The sequence below is a fragment of the Alosa alosa genome, chromosome 9 (genome assembly GCF_017589495.1).
Source record: "Alosa alosa isolate M-15738 ecotype Scorff River chromosome 9, AALO_Geno_1.1, whole genome shotgun sequence".
NCBI classification, from domain to species: domain Eukaryota; kingdom Metazoa; phylum Chordata; class Actinopteri; order Clupeiformes; family Clupeidae; genus Alosa; species Alosa alosa.
The window spans coordinates 27,448,874-27,462,327 of NC_063197.1; the positions used below are offsets into that span (position 1 = coordinate 27,448,874).

A 13,454-nucleotide genomic window follows, 5' to 3' on the forward strand; every position below is an offset into this window, starting at 1 on the left:
TTAGTGTGTGCTTCACCTCACTGTGTGTTCACTGTGTGCTGAGTGTGTTTCACTAATTCACGGATTGGGATAAATGCAGAGACCAAATTTCCCTCACGGGATCAAAAGAGTATACTTAATACTTCCTCCCCCAATTGAATACAATCCTCCCCCCTTCCTCCCGTGCAATTGAAACTCTCCTAAACGCACATCTCGTCTGTGATTTGCTGGAACAGTTTGTTGTGTTTTTATGGACTAGGTTTGCCCAGGTTGTTTTTGGAGCCTGGGCTGTCCACAGAGATCGCATTTTTTTACAGTGACAGTAAATGTTTTAGCCTAAAAAACGCGTGGCATCGCTTAGAGCACCTTTAATTAGATATGGGATACAAAGTGCACATACTACATGTTTATGCATCCTGTCACAGGATTCTTTAGCATGTTCTCCTCCATAAGGTATACTCCAGCATGCATGGGTTTTCAGACTCATAACTAGACTGAACCTTTTCAATACATGTAGAACAAAGTGTTGCTAATTTTAGAACGTGCATTGTAGCTAAATTTGTCACAACAGCTGCAGTGACCAGGACAAGGTCATAGCAGAGAACGCAAAGACTCCTTCATAGTATTAGTACCTGGTATTTGATCATTCCAAATCTTTCATGTAGGACTTATAATATAGGACTTATAATATAGCCACTTATGGCTGTCTGTGTGTGTGTGTGTGTGAGAGAAAGAGAGTGTGTGTGTGTGTGTGTGTGGGCTTTCATGCGTGTGTGTGTGTTCATGCGTGTGTGTGTGTGTGTGTGTGTGTGTGTGTGTGTGTGCGTGTGTGTGTTCATGCGTGTGTGTGTGTGTTCATGCGTGTGTCTGTGTGTGTGTGTGTGTGTGGGTGCGTGTGTGTGTGTGTGTGTGTGTGTGCGTGCGTGTGTGTGTGTGTGTGTACTCACTGAGTAGCTCCCTGTAGTCCTTGAGCTGCTCGGCCTGGGCCTGCACTGTGGCCTCGGACACCATGAGCCTCTCATGCAGGTCCTGACTCTGCTGCTGCACCTGCTGCAGGTCACTCCGCAGAGCCTCCTCCACTGGGCTCTCAGCCACACACATGCCCCATTTCCCAGTCTATGGATACACACACACACACACACACACACACACACACACACACACACACACACACACACACACACACACGAGCACACACACGCGCACACACACACGCGCACGCACACATCCATACACACACATACACACACACACACACACACACACACACACACACACACACACACACACACACACACACGCCCACGCACACGCACACACACACAGGGCATTTATCCAATGAATCCTGGTGTTTGATCAAATCACATGTGGTGTATATGGCAATACAAAAAACAACCTTTATGTACATGGGACCCTCCAAATAAATCTTTGACTCTACCTGCATGGAATGCGACAGCAGGGCCCCAAGGTCAAGAGACTGGGGGCGTGGGCAGGATCTTTTGCCCTCAGCGGAGCGCAGCTGGGTGCCTGTGGTGGCACAGCGTTTGAGGGGGCCCACTGGCTCCTCCGGGGTCTTGTCCCCATCGTCTGGCGTCTGACCTGACGCATCGCCAGGCAACAGAGCGCGGAGCTGCTGGTTCTCTGCTTGCAAGCCAGCCAGTGCCCTCCTGGTGGGGTAAGTGTACATATATACCATCAGTGTGTGTGTCTGTATATACACTGGCAAGCATATTTATGTGTGTGTGTGTGTGTGTGTGTGTGTGTGTGTGTGTGTGTGTGTGTGTGTGTGTGGTGAGTGTGTAGGAGTCTTGTGTTCTTATTTGTGTATGGGAATGTATTTTGATTGTGCTAATTGTCTGTGCTTATATGTTTTGTGTGTGTGTGTGTGTGTCTTATATGTTTCGTGTGTTCGTGGCTGCCTAAGTGTGTGTGTGTGTGTGTGTGTACCTCATATGAGAGATAGGAGTATCCGCTGTGTGTATATGGCTGCCTAAGTGTGTGTGTGTGTGTGTGTGTGTACCTCATATGAGAGAGAGAGGAGTATCCGCTGTGTGTATATGGCTGCCTAAGTATGTGTGTGTGTGTACCTCATATGAGAGAGAGAGGAGTATCCGCTGTGTGTATATTGGTGCCTAAGTTTGTGTGTGTACCTCATATGAGAGAGAGAGGAGTATCCGCTGTGTGTATATCGCTGCCTAAGTGTGTGTGTGTGTGTGTGTGTGTGTGTGTGTGTGTGTGTGTGTGTGTGTACCTCATATGAGAGAGAGAGGAGTATCCGCTGTGTGTATATGGCTGCCTAAGTGTGTGTGTGTGTGTGTGTGTGTGTGTGTGTGTGTGTCTGTGTGTGTACCTCATATGAGAGAGAGAGGAGTATCCGCTGTGTGTATATCGCTGCCTAAGTGTGTGTGTGTGTGTGTGTGTGTGTGTGTGTCTGTGTGTGTACCTCATATGAGAGAGAGGAGTATCCGCTGTGTGTATATCGCTGCCTAAGTGTGTGTGTGTGTGTGTGTGTGTGTGTGTGTACCTCATATGAGAGAGAGGAGTATCCGCTGTGTGTATATCGCTGCCTAAGTGTGTGTGTGTGTGTGTGTGTGTGTGTGTACCTCATATGAGAGAGAGAGGAGTATCCGCTCTTCTCCAGCTGACTGCGCAGCTCCGTCAGCTCTCTCTCCACCGCCCGCTTCTGCTCCACCAGCTGCTTCACCTCCTCCACTGCGGCATCCTGGGACAGCTGCAGTCCTCCACTGCCCTGGTGAGCCGACAGGACAGGGAGTGTTAAAGACATTTCTGCCCCAAGGGGTGTGCGTTTTTGTATGTGGGTCAGCTATATGTGTAGTAATTGTGTACAGGAAGACGTGCAGGAAGACAAATTTGTCTCTGGAAAATGTAATTAAGAATAGAAAAAGAGTCATAAAGAAGTTATAGATGAGTGTATATCTCTCTCCGTCTCACTCACGCACTTATACATTTTCTCACACTTACCGACATGGCTGCCAGACTCTGTGCAGTTAGATTGGAGTTCTCCTCATCGTCGAGGCTATAAGCAAACTCACTGCCGAATTCTTCATCATCCTCATCCTCGTCATCATCATCATCGAGCTCTGAGAAGAGTTCTGTGAGGCAAATCAAAGCGTTACTATTAGTACAGTAACACTTATCTCCTCCTCTCTTCTTCTCTCAGTCACACACACACACATACACACACACACACACAACGCAAATTACACATTACCAGAAGAGCCCAGAAAAACAAGAGAGAAATATTCCATTCAGTAAAATGTGCTTCTGTTCCTGTGACAACTGCTCTTTAAACTGGCACTTCTCTCTTTGCTTTGCACCAGTACAGGAAGTGCCCACATAAACAGACTCGGACTGAAACATTCCCAGAAGATGGCATTTCTGATCCCTAGACGCCCACATAAACAGACTCGGACTGAGACATTCCCAGAAGATGGCATTTCTGATCCCTAGACGTCTGCTAAATAGCTGGCACACACAGAAAACCATCAGAGGTTCATCAGATGGACCTGACTGATATGGAATTTATTTGAAGCCAAACATCAACATTTGACTGCTACTTCCTAAATAATATGGATGATACTGGTAATTCATTCCCCTCATGCTTGTTTAGTTAGTTGGTTATTCCATTATTCTGTTAGCATATTTAAGGGCCATGCTCACTGACATGCTGCAGAGTTCTGTCTGACATCAGCGTTAACAGTAAATGAGCGATGGGTATTGGTCTAGTGTGAATTGTGACTGCTGGATTGAGGTGGTCAGCTGTGGCATATGTGTCAATGTGTGTGTCCGTCTGTGAGTTTGTTAATACTTTATAGTTTTCAACTACATAATAGTTAAAGTTTTTAACTACATAGTAGTTTTTTCATACTATTTGTTATAGCAGGGCCACAGAAACATACTGCAGCCACCGCCCCCCTACAATCCCACACCTGCGGAAAGGCTTATGGGGACCGTGGGGGGAAATGGCCCGCTTTAAAGCAGATTGTGTCACCTTGACAACACACATGTGACAGCTTAATGGGGGTGAAAGGTTTCTTCTGTGCAGGCCTGATTTGCGGAGCTTAATGCCTCATCACTCCCCTCGGACATGAGGGCGTGTGAGAAAGCCAACCAACCGGCAGCAGGGACGCAGAGCCCTTGGCAGACCAGTCTGGTCCAAATCAGACTCTGCGTCTGCCTTTTATTGAAAACCTAGCTTTTATTTAGTCAACTCTGTTTACAGGGTCATTCATGTGAATATATGTGTATAGAGCTCATCATCCTGTACATGTGTTGAGGAACAATAGCCTATGTAATGACAGGACTGGATTCAGTGTGATTATGAAATTGACCCAAAGGGTTGATTACCAGCACCTCCACCATCTCGTCCCGTGTATCTGACTGAATTCAAGGGCAGTGTGTGGCACAGCTGAGGATCAACTAACCCCTCTATACTGTATGTCTGATAATGGAGCAGTGGAAACACCTTCCTCAGAATGGAAGATGGAAGATGAACTGAATCCAAATTAGCTGTGACTGGCTGCTGAGTTGTGAGAATGGATTGTCTTATACAAAGCTTTCAGCTTCACTAGCTCCAGTCTACTATGAGAGAGGGCATCAGACCGAGAGTAGACAGGGGGAGCATTAACAGAAATGCTCATGCAGGGGCATCAGGTGGTTATGATGTGCTTTGATTGGTAACACTGTTCTTTCATGGTGAAGTCCAGTGTTTCCCATACATTGACTTATTTGTGGCGGCCCACCACTATTTCAACATTGACCACCACACAATGATTTTCCAGGTTGTACTAAATTGTGCTTAAATCTGGATAGCATCATAACCACACTGTGCCAATTTGTTAAAAACTGTTGTATTCAAGTTAATTCTGCAAACCAACCACCACAAATGGAATTCAATTCTGTGGGAAACACTGGAGTCGTTGCCTGACTGAGTCAGAGCTTCTTACAGTGGCACTTATTATTGTACGGTTAAAGAGCACAGACACACAGTCAGTTGGACACACAGGAGTTCTCTTGTACAAAAGCAGTTATTTGGACAACAGTAATGAGGCATGTCTGAATTATATGGAGGCACTGATTCATTCGGCCCATGCAAGAGCACACAGACATATACCTAAATAAGGCGTGCAGTGGTCCCTTTAACACGGATGGACTTACTGTACATTCTATCAACATTGATTTGATTATTACAATTAATTGAAAATGCAATGTAGCAATGTAAGTAACCAGCTAAATACACTATGATAACATATAACATATAATTTAAATAAGACTATATAAATCACATTGAGTCATTTTCTTAGCAAAACAAATAAAGCATTTATCACTTTGCTAAGGGAGGTTAACTTAAAATGTAAACTGACAAAATGTTTACTCATTATTAGTACAGAGACAACACATGTAATTCTAACAATTGCACAAAATCTCCCAAAAATTTTAATTAAAAAAGAGCTGATCATAAATGTTCTCACAGTCTTTGTTAGTGCCACCCCAAAGCAAGCCAACTTTACACAGCTCATACAGAGTGCCCAGGTGAGTTGTTTGGGATTAAATCAAATGACGTGAAATTACCAATCACATAAATCATTCATAAACTGCTTGTAGATGTAAGGTCTTTGATGATGGTAGAAAATTCTCATTTGCTGTGTGGAGAGGAAAAAAACACCACCCCCTGCTGCCCAAAAGCCCACACTACACACGCTTCCAATGCCCACCTGCAAACTCAGCCTGGGATTGGCTGGTCTGCTCCATTTCCATGGCAGCCTCTTGGTAGTCAGGGTCCTATCAAAGAAGTGATGTATTCAAACATAATAAATATTTAATCAAGGCAATAACATATGGAGGGATGTATACCGGTATATATATATATATAAATATATATATAAATAATAATGGTAATATAAGAACATAACCACACATGTGTATGGGAATATGCACATACTAACAGCCAGACACATAAATTTGATCAGACCTTGTCAGGCTGTGATTGGGCCTCCAGCAGTGAAGCCTGGGCCTGGAGTTGTTCCTGCCCTGCAAGACTCGCTCTGAGGGCAGACAGCTCCTGCTGAGCCTCCCTCTCCCGGCGCAGAGCCAAGCAAAGTTCCTCCTGAAGAGCCTGTATGTCTGCAACGCTCTCCTGCGTCTGCACACACACCAGCTGCCTGCGCAGCTCCTGCACACAAGCCGTCTGCTCACTCATCACCTCACCCACACGCCCAGCTGCATCCTGGGAAATTGAGTTTTATTATAAAAATGTGAATCAGCAAGAACAACGTCCGAACAATTAAGTATCACACGTGTCATAGGAAAAAGGTACTTTGTGTATCTGTTCTGAGGTCTGGTACCTGGATGTACTCGTCCCTGCTGCTGATGGTGTTGAGCAGGTCCTGGACCTGGGTCTGGTGCTCCTGTGTCTGATGGCTGCGGTCGCGCAGCAGATCCTGGATCAGCTTCTCCTTCAGAGACAAGCGGGTCTTCAGCTCCTCTACCACAGCCGCCGGGCTCACAGACAGCTTACTGAGCAAACTGTTGGTCAGGGTCTGCCATACACACACACACACACACACACACACACAAATTTAGTTAGCACAGGAAAAGTCAAAGGGGCCATAACTCAAATAGCAGAAAGACGTCCATCATTTACACACAAGTAATACGATAGCATATCTTTGTATAAGAACACTAAAGAGCCCAAAGCCAGGCAGGGGCAGAGTGTTGGAGCGAGAGTGTGTGTTTGTACCTCGTTCTCCTTGGCGTGGGTCTGCAGTGAAGTCTGCAGCTGACTGATGAATGTGTCTCTCTCGCGCAGGCCGAGTGTGTGCCGCTCCTCAGAGTCCCGCTGGACACACTGAGCACTCCGCAATGCCTCACACACCTGCTCCAGCTCAAGGCCTTTCCCACGCAGCAGGGCCTCCAGACTCTGCATACACGCACGGGCACACACACACACACACACACACACACACACACACACACACACACACACACACACACACACACACACACACACACACACATATATATTCACACACACACACACACACACACACACACATATACACACACACACATTAAATGTAGCTATGGTGCACTGATCTCACAATCTGTTTTGTTTATCTGTAAATCTATTTGTATGAGTGTATGAGTGTGTGTGTGTGTGTGTGTGTGTGTGTGTGTGTGTGTGTGTGTGTGTGTGTGTGTGCACTGACGTACCGTTATGGTCTCCTCGTTGTTGGCACACACGCAGTGCAGCTTGTCCAGGTCCCTCTCCTTCTCCCTGAGCTGCAACTGCAGCTTGCGCACCTCCAGCTCCCTCTGCTCCACACACACAAACTTCTCATCCACTGCACGCTGGAGTGTGTGTGTGTGTGTGTGTGTGTGTGTGTGTGTGTGTGTGTGTGTGGGGGGTGTGAGTGTGGAGGAAAGGCAAAAGAAAAAAAAGAATGACAAAGAACAAGAAAAAGCATTAATCCCCAAGGCTTGAATGTGTCTGACAGTGCTGTTTCTGTATGTGTAGTGGTGTAGTGGTGTGTGTGTGTGTGTGTGTGTGTGTGTGTGTACCTCCAGGGCTCGGTCTCTCTCCTGGATGCGCTGCTTGAGTTTGGTGATCACACACTCACGGGTCCTTTCGCCAGAGCCTCTCTGTCCAGCACTGTCCAAAAGATCACCGTAGTCCTGTACACAAGCATAGTGTGAATGTTTACGAGTGAGAGAGTGTGTGTGTGTGTGTGTGTGTGTGTGTGTGTGTGTGTATCACAAAAACTAGCATGTTCATGTGTGAAATGAACTGTGCATTTAAATGTAAGAAATAACGTGTGTGTGTGACTCACTTCCAGCAGCTTGTCCTTGTGCTGCAGTGAGTTCCTTAGCTGCCTGATGGTCTTCTCTCTCTCCTCCACCTCTCGCTCTCTCTCTCCCTCCTTCTCCCTCCTCTCCTCCTCCAGCTGCTGGATCTCACCGCGAGCCTTCTGAAGGGCACTCAGCAGATCCTTACACAGAGACACAAACGGAGCATTACATACACAGCCATGAAACCCTGCACACAAAACACACACACGCACACGCGCGCACACACACACACGCACACACACACATGCACACAGACACGCACACACAGACACGCGCGCACACACACACACACACACACACACACACACACACACACACACACACACACACACACACACAAACGTACAAGGTTGTGTGTCTCAGAGTCCTGTCGGTGTTTGAGTGCCCTCTGCAAGTCGTCATGGAGACGCTGGTTGGCGCGGGTGAGGTCCTCCTCCTGTCTGAGGCCGTGGTTTCGTGCCCGCTGGCTCTCCTGCAGCTCCAGCTGAGTGGAGAACAGAGAGGCCTCCACCGCCAGCGCATCACCCTGCACACAAAAATTTAAATTGTGTATGTTTATACTGCCTTCAGTGATTCAGAGTTAAGTCCAGTCTATCAAATCACTCATACAGGTCATATTAAACAGCCTGTGTTTGTATGTGTGTGTGTGTGTGTGTGTTGTTACCTTTGTGCGCTGCTGCTTGTGACACTGAGATTTCAGTGCCAGCAGCATCTCCTTCTGCTCCTTGTTAACTCTCTGCAGATCCGACACCTAAGAGGGCACACAGATTACGCACTGTAGAATACTGCACTGGCCTAGAATCAGTTACAAAGATTACGCACTGTAGAATACTGCACTGGCCTAGAATCAGTTACAAAGATTACACACTGTAGAATACTGCACTGGTCTAGAATCAGTTCCATGGTAACACTGCGTCCTTTTCATCCACCCTGGCCTAGAATCAGTTACATGATAACACTGCGTCCTTTTCATCCACCCTGGCCTAGAATCAGTTCCATGGTAACACTGCGTCCTTTTCATCCACCCTGGCCAAGCTCACCTGAGCCTGTGTGGTGGACAGGGAGTCGGTCAGGGTGCCGATGGTGCTCTCCTGCCCCTGTGCCACCTCCCTCACTGCACGCAGCTCGATCTCCATCTCCGCAAGCCTCCTCTGCAGTTTCTGGACCACACACACACAGAGCACACACACACACACAGAGCACACACCCCCATACAAAACAATGAAACACGACACTGACAGAGATCCAGATCCTCCCTGGTTAGTCATTATAGGACCTGGTGACAACACTAATGTGTATCACACATTCACATTCTTGTGCATTACAGTTTTTAGCTAATGTCTGTTTCAACCACCTATTGTGTTTAATAAGGTTAGTTAATTTGTCTACATTCTTCCACAAGATGCTATGAATTTGTCACAAGCTAATGACACTGATCTAGAACTGTATAGGTAGTAGATGTTGTTATTCTGTTAAAACGTGAGAGAACGTGGAATAGAACATTAAACCACATATTGGAATATTGGACATAATGTTCTATTGCACTTTCTCTCAGTCCCCCTTTTCCAGCCTTTATATAGTGGCAATATTTGATGAAATGTTCTTCAAACGTCACTATGTTGGTGCGGTGTGTTCCACGTGTGTGTGTGTGTGTGTGTAGGTGTGACGGGGGAGGTGAGGTGTACCTGGTTGTTGGCCTCGCTCTCCCTGATGTTGGCCTGCAAGGAGCGCACCTGTGCCTGGGCCTTTTGCAGCTCGCACACACACTGCCCAGCTGCACGCTCATAGTCACCCAGCTGCGTCTGCTGCTCCTCAATCAGCTTCTGCAAAACACACACACATACACAGAAAATAATGGTTTACGACAGGCTTTGATACGAGGAGGGCTTTGCATATCTGTGTGTATATGTGTGTGTGTGTGGTTTCCTGAGGAAGTGCCTATTTTCCAGGGTGCACACACATATCATTTCCTTTTGTTTTCAGAGATAAGCTCCCTGACATCAGTGAAATATACTAAACACACAAACACAGACACGTCCAATTGGCCATTCCAAGGTCTATGACCAGACATTATGCCAAAAGAATATGCTGCTAATACAGCCAGCTACATTATAATACAGTACAATAACAGTGTATGCACGACCTGGTGTGTGTGTGTGTGTGTGTGTGTGTGTGTGTGATATGAGGGTAACTAATGAGAGAAAGCTGGAGTTGGGGCGGGATTAATTAAACTCTGCTGAACACTGAGCTTCAGCTGAATACAGATAGATTACCTGCCTAATCCTGCCTAACGGATGGATCAAGCCGGAGAGAGAAGTGGAGGGGGAACGGAAAAGTGAAAAGAGAGACAAGAGGAGAGACATGAGGAACAGGATCTTCCTGACCCCTGAGGCTACTTTCCCCTTCTGTGTCTCTACATCGTCCTCCTTATAAAAACCAGAGAGCTTTGGCTCCAGTGCTGGTGTGTGTTTAACTGCCCTATCAAGAGGCTCTTTCTCTCTCTCTGATGGCTTGCCTTAGCAGCTTCAACAAGGCCTCTGTGTCCCACAATGCTGGCCAGTTTCATCTGTAGCCATGGCAACACACCCTTTATTTACATAAGAAACAACTCCGTCTCCTTTGGGTAGTCCGAGGAAGGAAGTCCTGTCGCTAGTGACAACAGTTGCTGTGTTACTAAGAGTGGGATGTAAGCAGAAGGGTTTGTTGTCTGTGTGTGTGTGTGTGTGTGTGTGAGTGAGCATTCAGAGTGCTTGCTGAGGTCGTCTGGGATATAACTTGCAGTCCATAATTACATGGGGGAGGTTAAAGGAGCTTATTATCATTATGATCATCTTCAGTAAATGACTGGGTAAGACTGGCGAGAGAATAGAAGAACAGAGTGAAAGAGCATGAAAAGCCTAGCTGTGTGTGTGTGTGTGTGTGTGTGTGTGTGTGTAAGAAAGAGAGAGTAAAAGTCAGATATAAACAGAGAAAGAGAGATCAAGAGAGGGTGGAAAGTCAAAGAATGTGAAGAGAAAGGGCCTGAAAAAATGCAAAATGGGCGACATGAGCAGACCGAAGCCACAAGTACACATAGAGGATCTCCGATACCTCCTGGAGGTGCAAAGGCCAGCAGGACGAGAACTCATCCAACCAAAGCTCCTCCATTTCAGCTAGTTCATGCTGCAGCTCCCCCTGTCTGCTGCTGGAGCTCCTCCCCTCTGGAAGCAGAAAGGGGGAGAGTGGACAGTCTGTTGCCCCAACGCAGAGTGACCCATGGTGGGGACCTTCATGAGTGGGCTTCACCCGGACAGGTAGACGGCTGCCTCTTTGGCTCTGCACAGGCCGGTACTGGAAACTCCGTGCCAGAGCCAGAGCCAGGTCCAGTCCAGTGGCATACATGCCACCAGACTCGAGTCCAGACGGGCACGCACCACCTGCGTCTGGTTCAGACATGCTCACGTGAGGCGGGCAGGCGGTCAGCTCATGTGGGGAGCTGGACCTCTCCGCTCTGACCACCTGCTCCTCTGGAGGTCGAGTGGACTGGTCAGCAGCCGGCCCTCCGTCTTGAGGGAGTGTGTCAAGGGACTCGACAGACGAGGCGGGGCTCATCCTCTCCGCTCCCCCATCCTTCTCTTCCTCCTCTTTCAGCGGCGGAGGAGAGGGTTCGGGCTGGGCAACCGGGGTGACCCCTGCCTCATCCGCGCTCCCAGAGCATCGGGTAGGAGGGCCACAGGAGGTGCTGCGCAACCTGCGGGGCAACTTGCACACCGCCTCGTAGTCGGAGTCCGCCACACGGAGCGTCGTACAGCCACGACACTTCCTGGAGTGAGGGTGATGGTGTGTGTGCAAAGACTGCTGGGAGTTGTAGTCCAACGTGCTTTCCTGTTCGGCCCAAGACTCAAACACCGAATAGGTGAGATCCTCGTGAATGAGGGCGCTGTAGCTCATCTCGCTCAGGGTGGAGATGTCCATTGCGCCTCCTCCATCTCCTAAGGCCTCAGTTTTAACCCCACAGTCAGCACTAGGATCCACTGCCATGGTGTTGTTTTTCCAGTACAAAGCGCCAACACCCTGTCGCAGACGTTCTTTCTCCAGCAGAAGTTTCTGCATCCGCTCAATGGACAGTGCCTCCACACGGGCAATCACTGTGTCAAAGCGGTACATGCGCTCCAGCACAAACGCACACTTTCCACAAGCGAACTCGCCACGGCCATCCCGCGTCACTTCACGACCCAGGGCATGTGACAGCAGCGTCTGCAGATTGATTTTGGCCGCTGGATGAAAGATCCATCGCCGATGGTTACCACACAGCTCCCGTGCACAAATCCGGCATGAGTCCTTAAGCTTGGAGTCCAACATGTCTGCTGATGATGATGATGATGATAATAATGATGTCAATCAAACGTTAATGAAAGGTCACCCAACTTGAACTTTAAGGTATCTTATAGGCAGCAATCCTGACAGTGACTGAAATTAATTCAATGTCAGCCACCCATGGGTTAACTAATCAGTTTGCGTTTTTGACATGTTTTATTGGTAGCTTGCAGCTGAAAATCTTGCAATTAGGCTTCGAACGTGATTTGTTCTTCTCGGATTGTTTTGTGTGGAGCCGACAGGTGGAGAGCCAAAATGTTCCTTCCTACAAATGCAGGCCTGTCACTGATACAAAAGTGCACCAAAGCTGACCCTTCGGAGAAGCATCCCGTCTTGATCTTGATTTTTATCGCACTGCCTATAAAGAAAACGGAGTTACGGAAGTGCAATGGCGCGTTTGAGAAATCAAACAAACAACGGTTATCCTGTCCTATTGGCAAACAAAATCACGCCTCTCCCTCTTCGCCTGCTGCTGTTTGCCAGCCCTCCCTGTTGTAGACTGCACATCAGGACAGACGCCGTCATGACAGGTTCGCGAAAGACATCGTTCAGATCTTCGTTCCAAAAAATACGGGAACTCGTTTCGCAACGAAAAGATTCTTGTTTTGACCAGGCTGCCGGTGTCTGTTGACCGGAAAGGGCAGCTCCCCTCAGGGAAGAGCGATGTCACAAGGCTGTCCGTGTATCCCTGAACAGCAATGTGGCAGAATCGGAGAGAGAGCAGCGGCAGTGGGAATGTACCATTTACCGTAGAGGGGAGGTTGCGCAGCCTTTTAAATCCTCATCTTAGTCGGTTTTCAAATACATAGAATATTCTACACAAAATAAGATTTAAGTTGTGCCATTTTTTTAAAACTTTATATTCATTCCACAACTGTGGCCATCCATACAATAAATACATGTCGGCTAACTACTGGATTCCCCCAGACCGCCGCTTTCCGTTGACCAGGCATTCCTGTCATATTACAGGTCAAGCGCAATATGAGGTAACTATGCTGACTGTCTGATGAAAAGGAGAAAATCGGTTTTGTCTGTCGCCATCAAGCAGAAGTGAAATATGGCCCGAACTCTTGATAATCATGAATCCTTCAACGACGTGAATATGGATAAGCCTACATGGTGCGTGGCTGTATTGTCAGGTTTGTCATTTTTTGACTGAACGTTGCAGTTCTAAATGGCAAGTGATAGGCTACAATTTGCTCACAACACCATCAGTCTCTTTCTCCTTCCAATGCTCCCCCCCACCCTCA

The 13,454-nt window shown here is 47.6% G+C and overlaps 1 protein-coding gene across 2 annotated transcripts in view; it reads right to left on the bottom strand.

Annotated features, from left to right (window-relative positions):
* Positions 1-12,922, bottom strand: part of LOC125300161 (phosphodiesterase 4D interacting protein) — a 37,782-nt gene extending 24,860 nt beyond the window's left edge. For both annotated transcript variants that reach the window (XM_048251816.1, XM_048251815.1), the window contains exons 1-16: positions 10,939-12,922; positions 9,534-9,671; positions 8,889-9,008; positions 8,513-8,599; positions 8,195-8,374; positions 7,830-7,988; positions 7,561-7,674; positions 7,213-7,350; positions 6,740-6,919; positions 6,345-6,539; positions 5,972-6,226; positions 5,715-5,781; positions 2,962-3,092; positions 2,583-2,728; positions 1,418-1,646; positions 927-1,095 (exon numbers count right to left, since the gene is read on the bottom strand). In XM_048251816.1, the coding sequence (XP_048107773.1) occupies positions 927-1,095; positions 1,418-1,646; positions 2,583-2,728; positions 2,962-3,092; positions 5,715-5,781; positions 5,972-6,226; positions 6,345-6,539; positions 6,740-6,919; positions 7,213-7,350; positions 7,561-7,674; positions 7,830-7,988; positions 8,195-8,374; positions 8,513-8,599; positions 8,889-9,008; positions 9,534-9,671; positions 10,939-12,189 (3,559 nt within the window). In that variant the 5' untranslated portion in view covers positions 12,190-12,922. The remainder of the gene's footprint in view (positions 1-926; positions 1,096-1,417; positions 1,647-2,582; positions 2,729-2,961; positions 3,093-5,714; positions 5,782-5,971; positions 6,227-6,344; positions 6,540-6,739; positions 6,920-7,212; positions 7,351-7,560; positions 7,675-7,829; positions 7,989-8,194; positions 8,375-8,512; positions 8,600-8,888; positions 9,009-9,533; positions 9,672-10,938) is intronic.
* Positions 12,923-13,454: the final 532 nt, after the last annotated feature.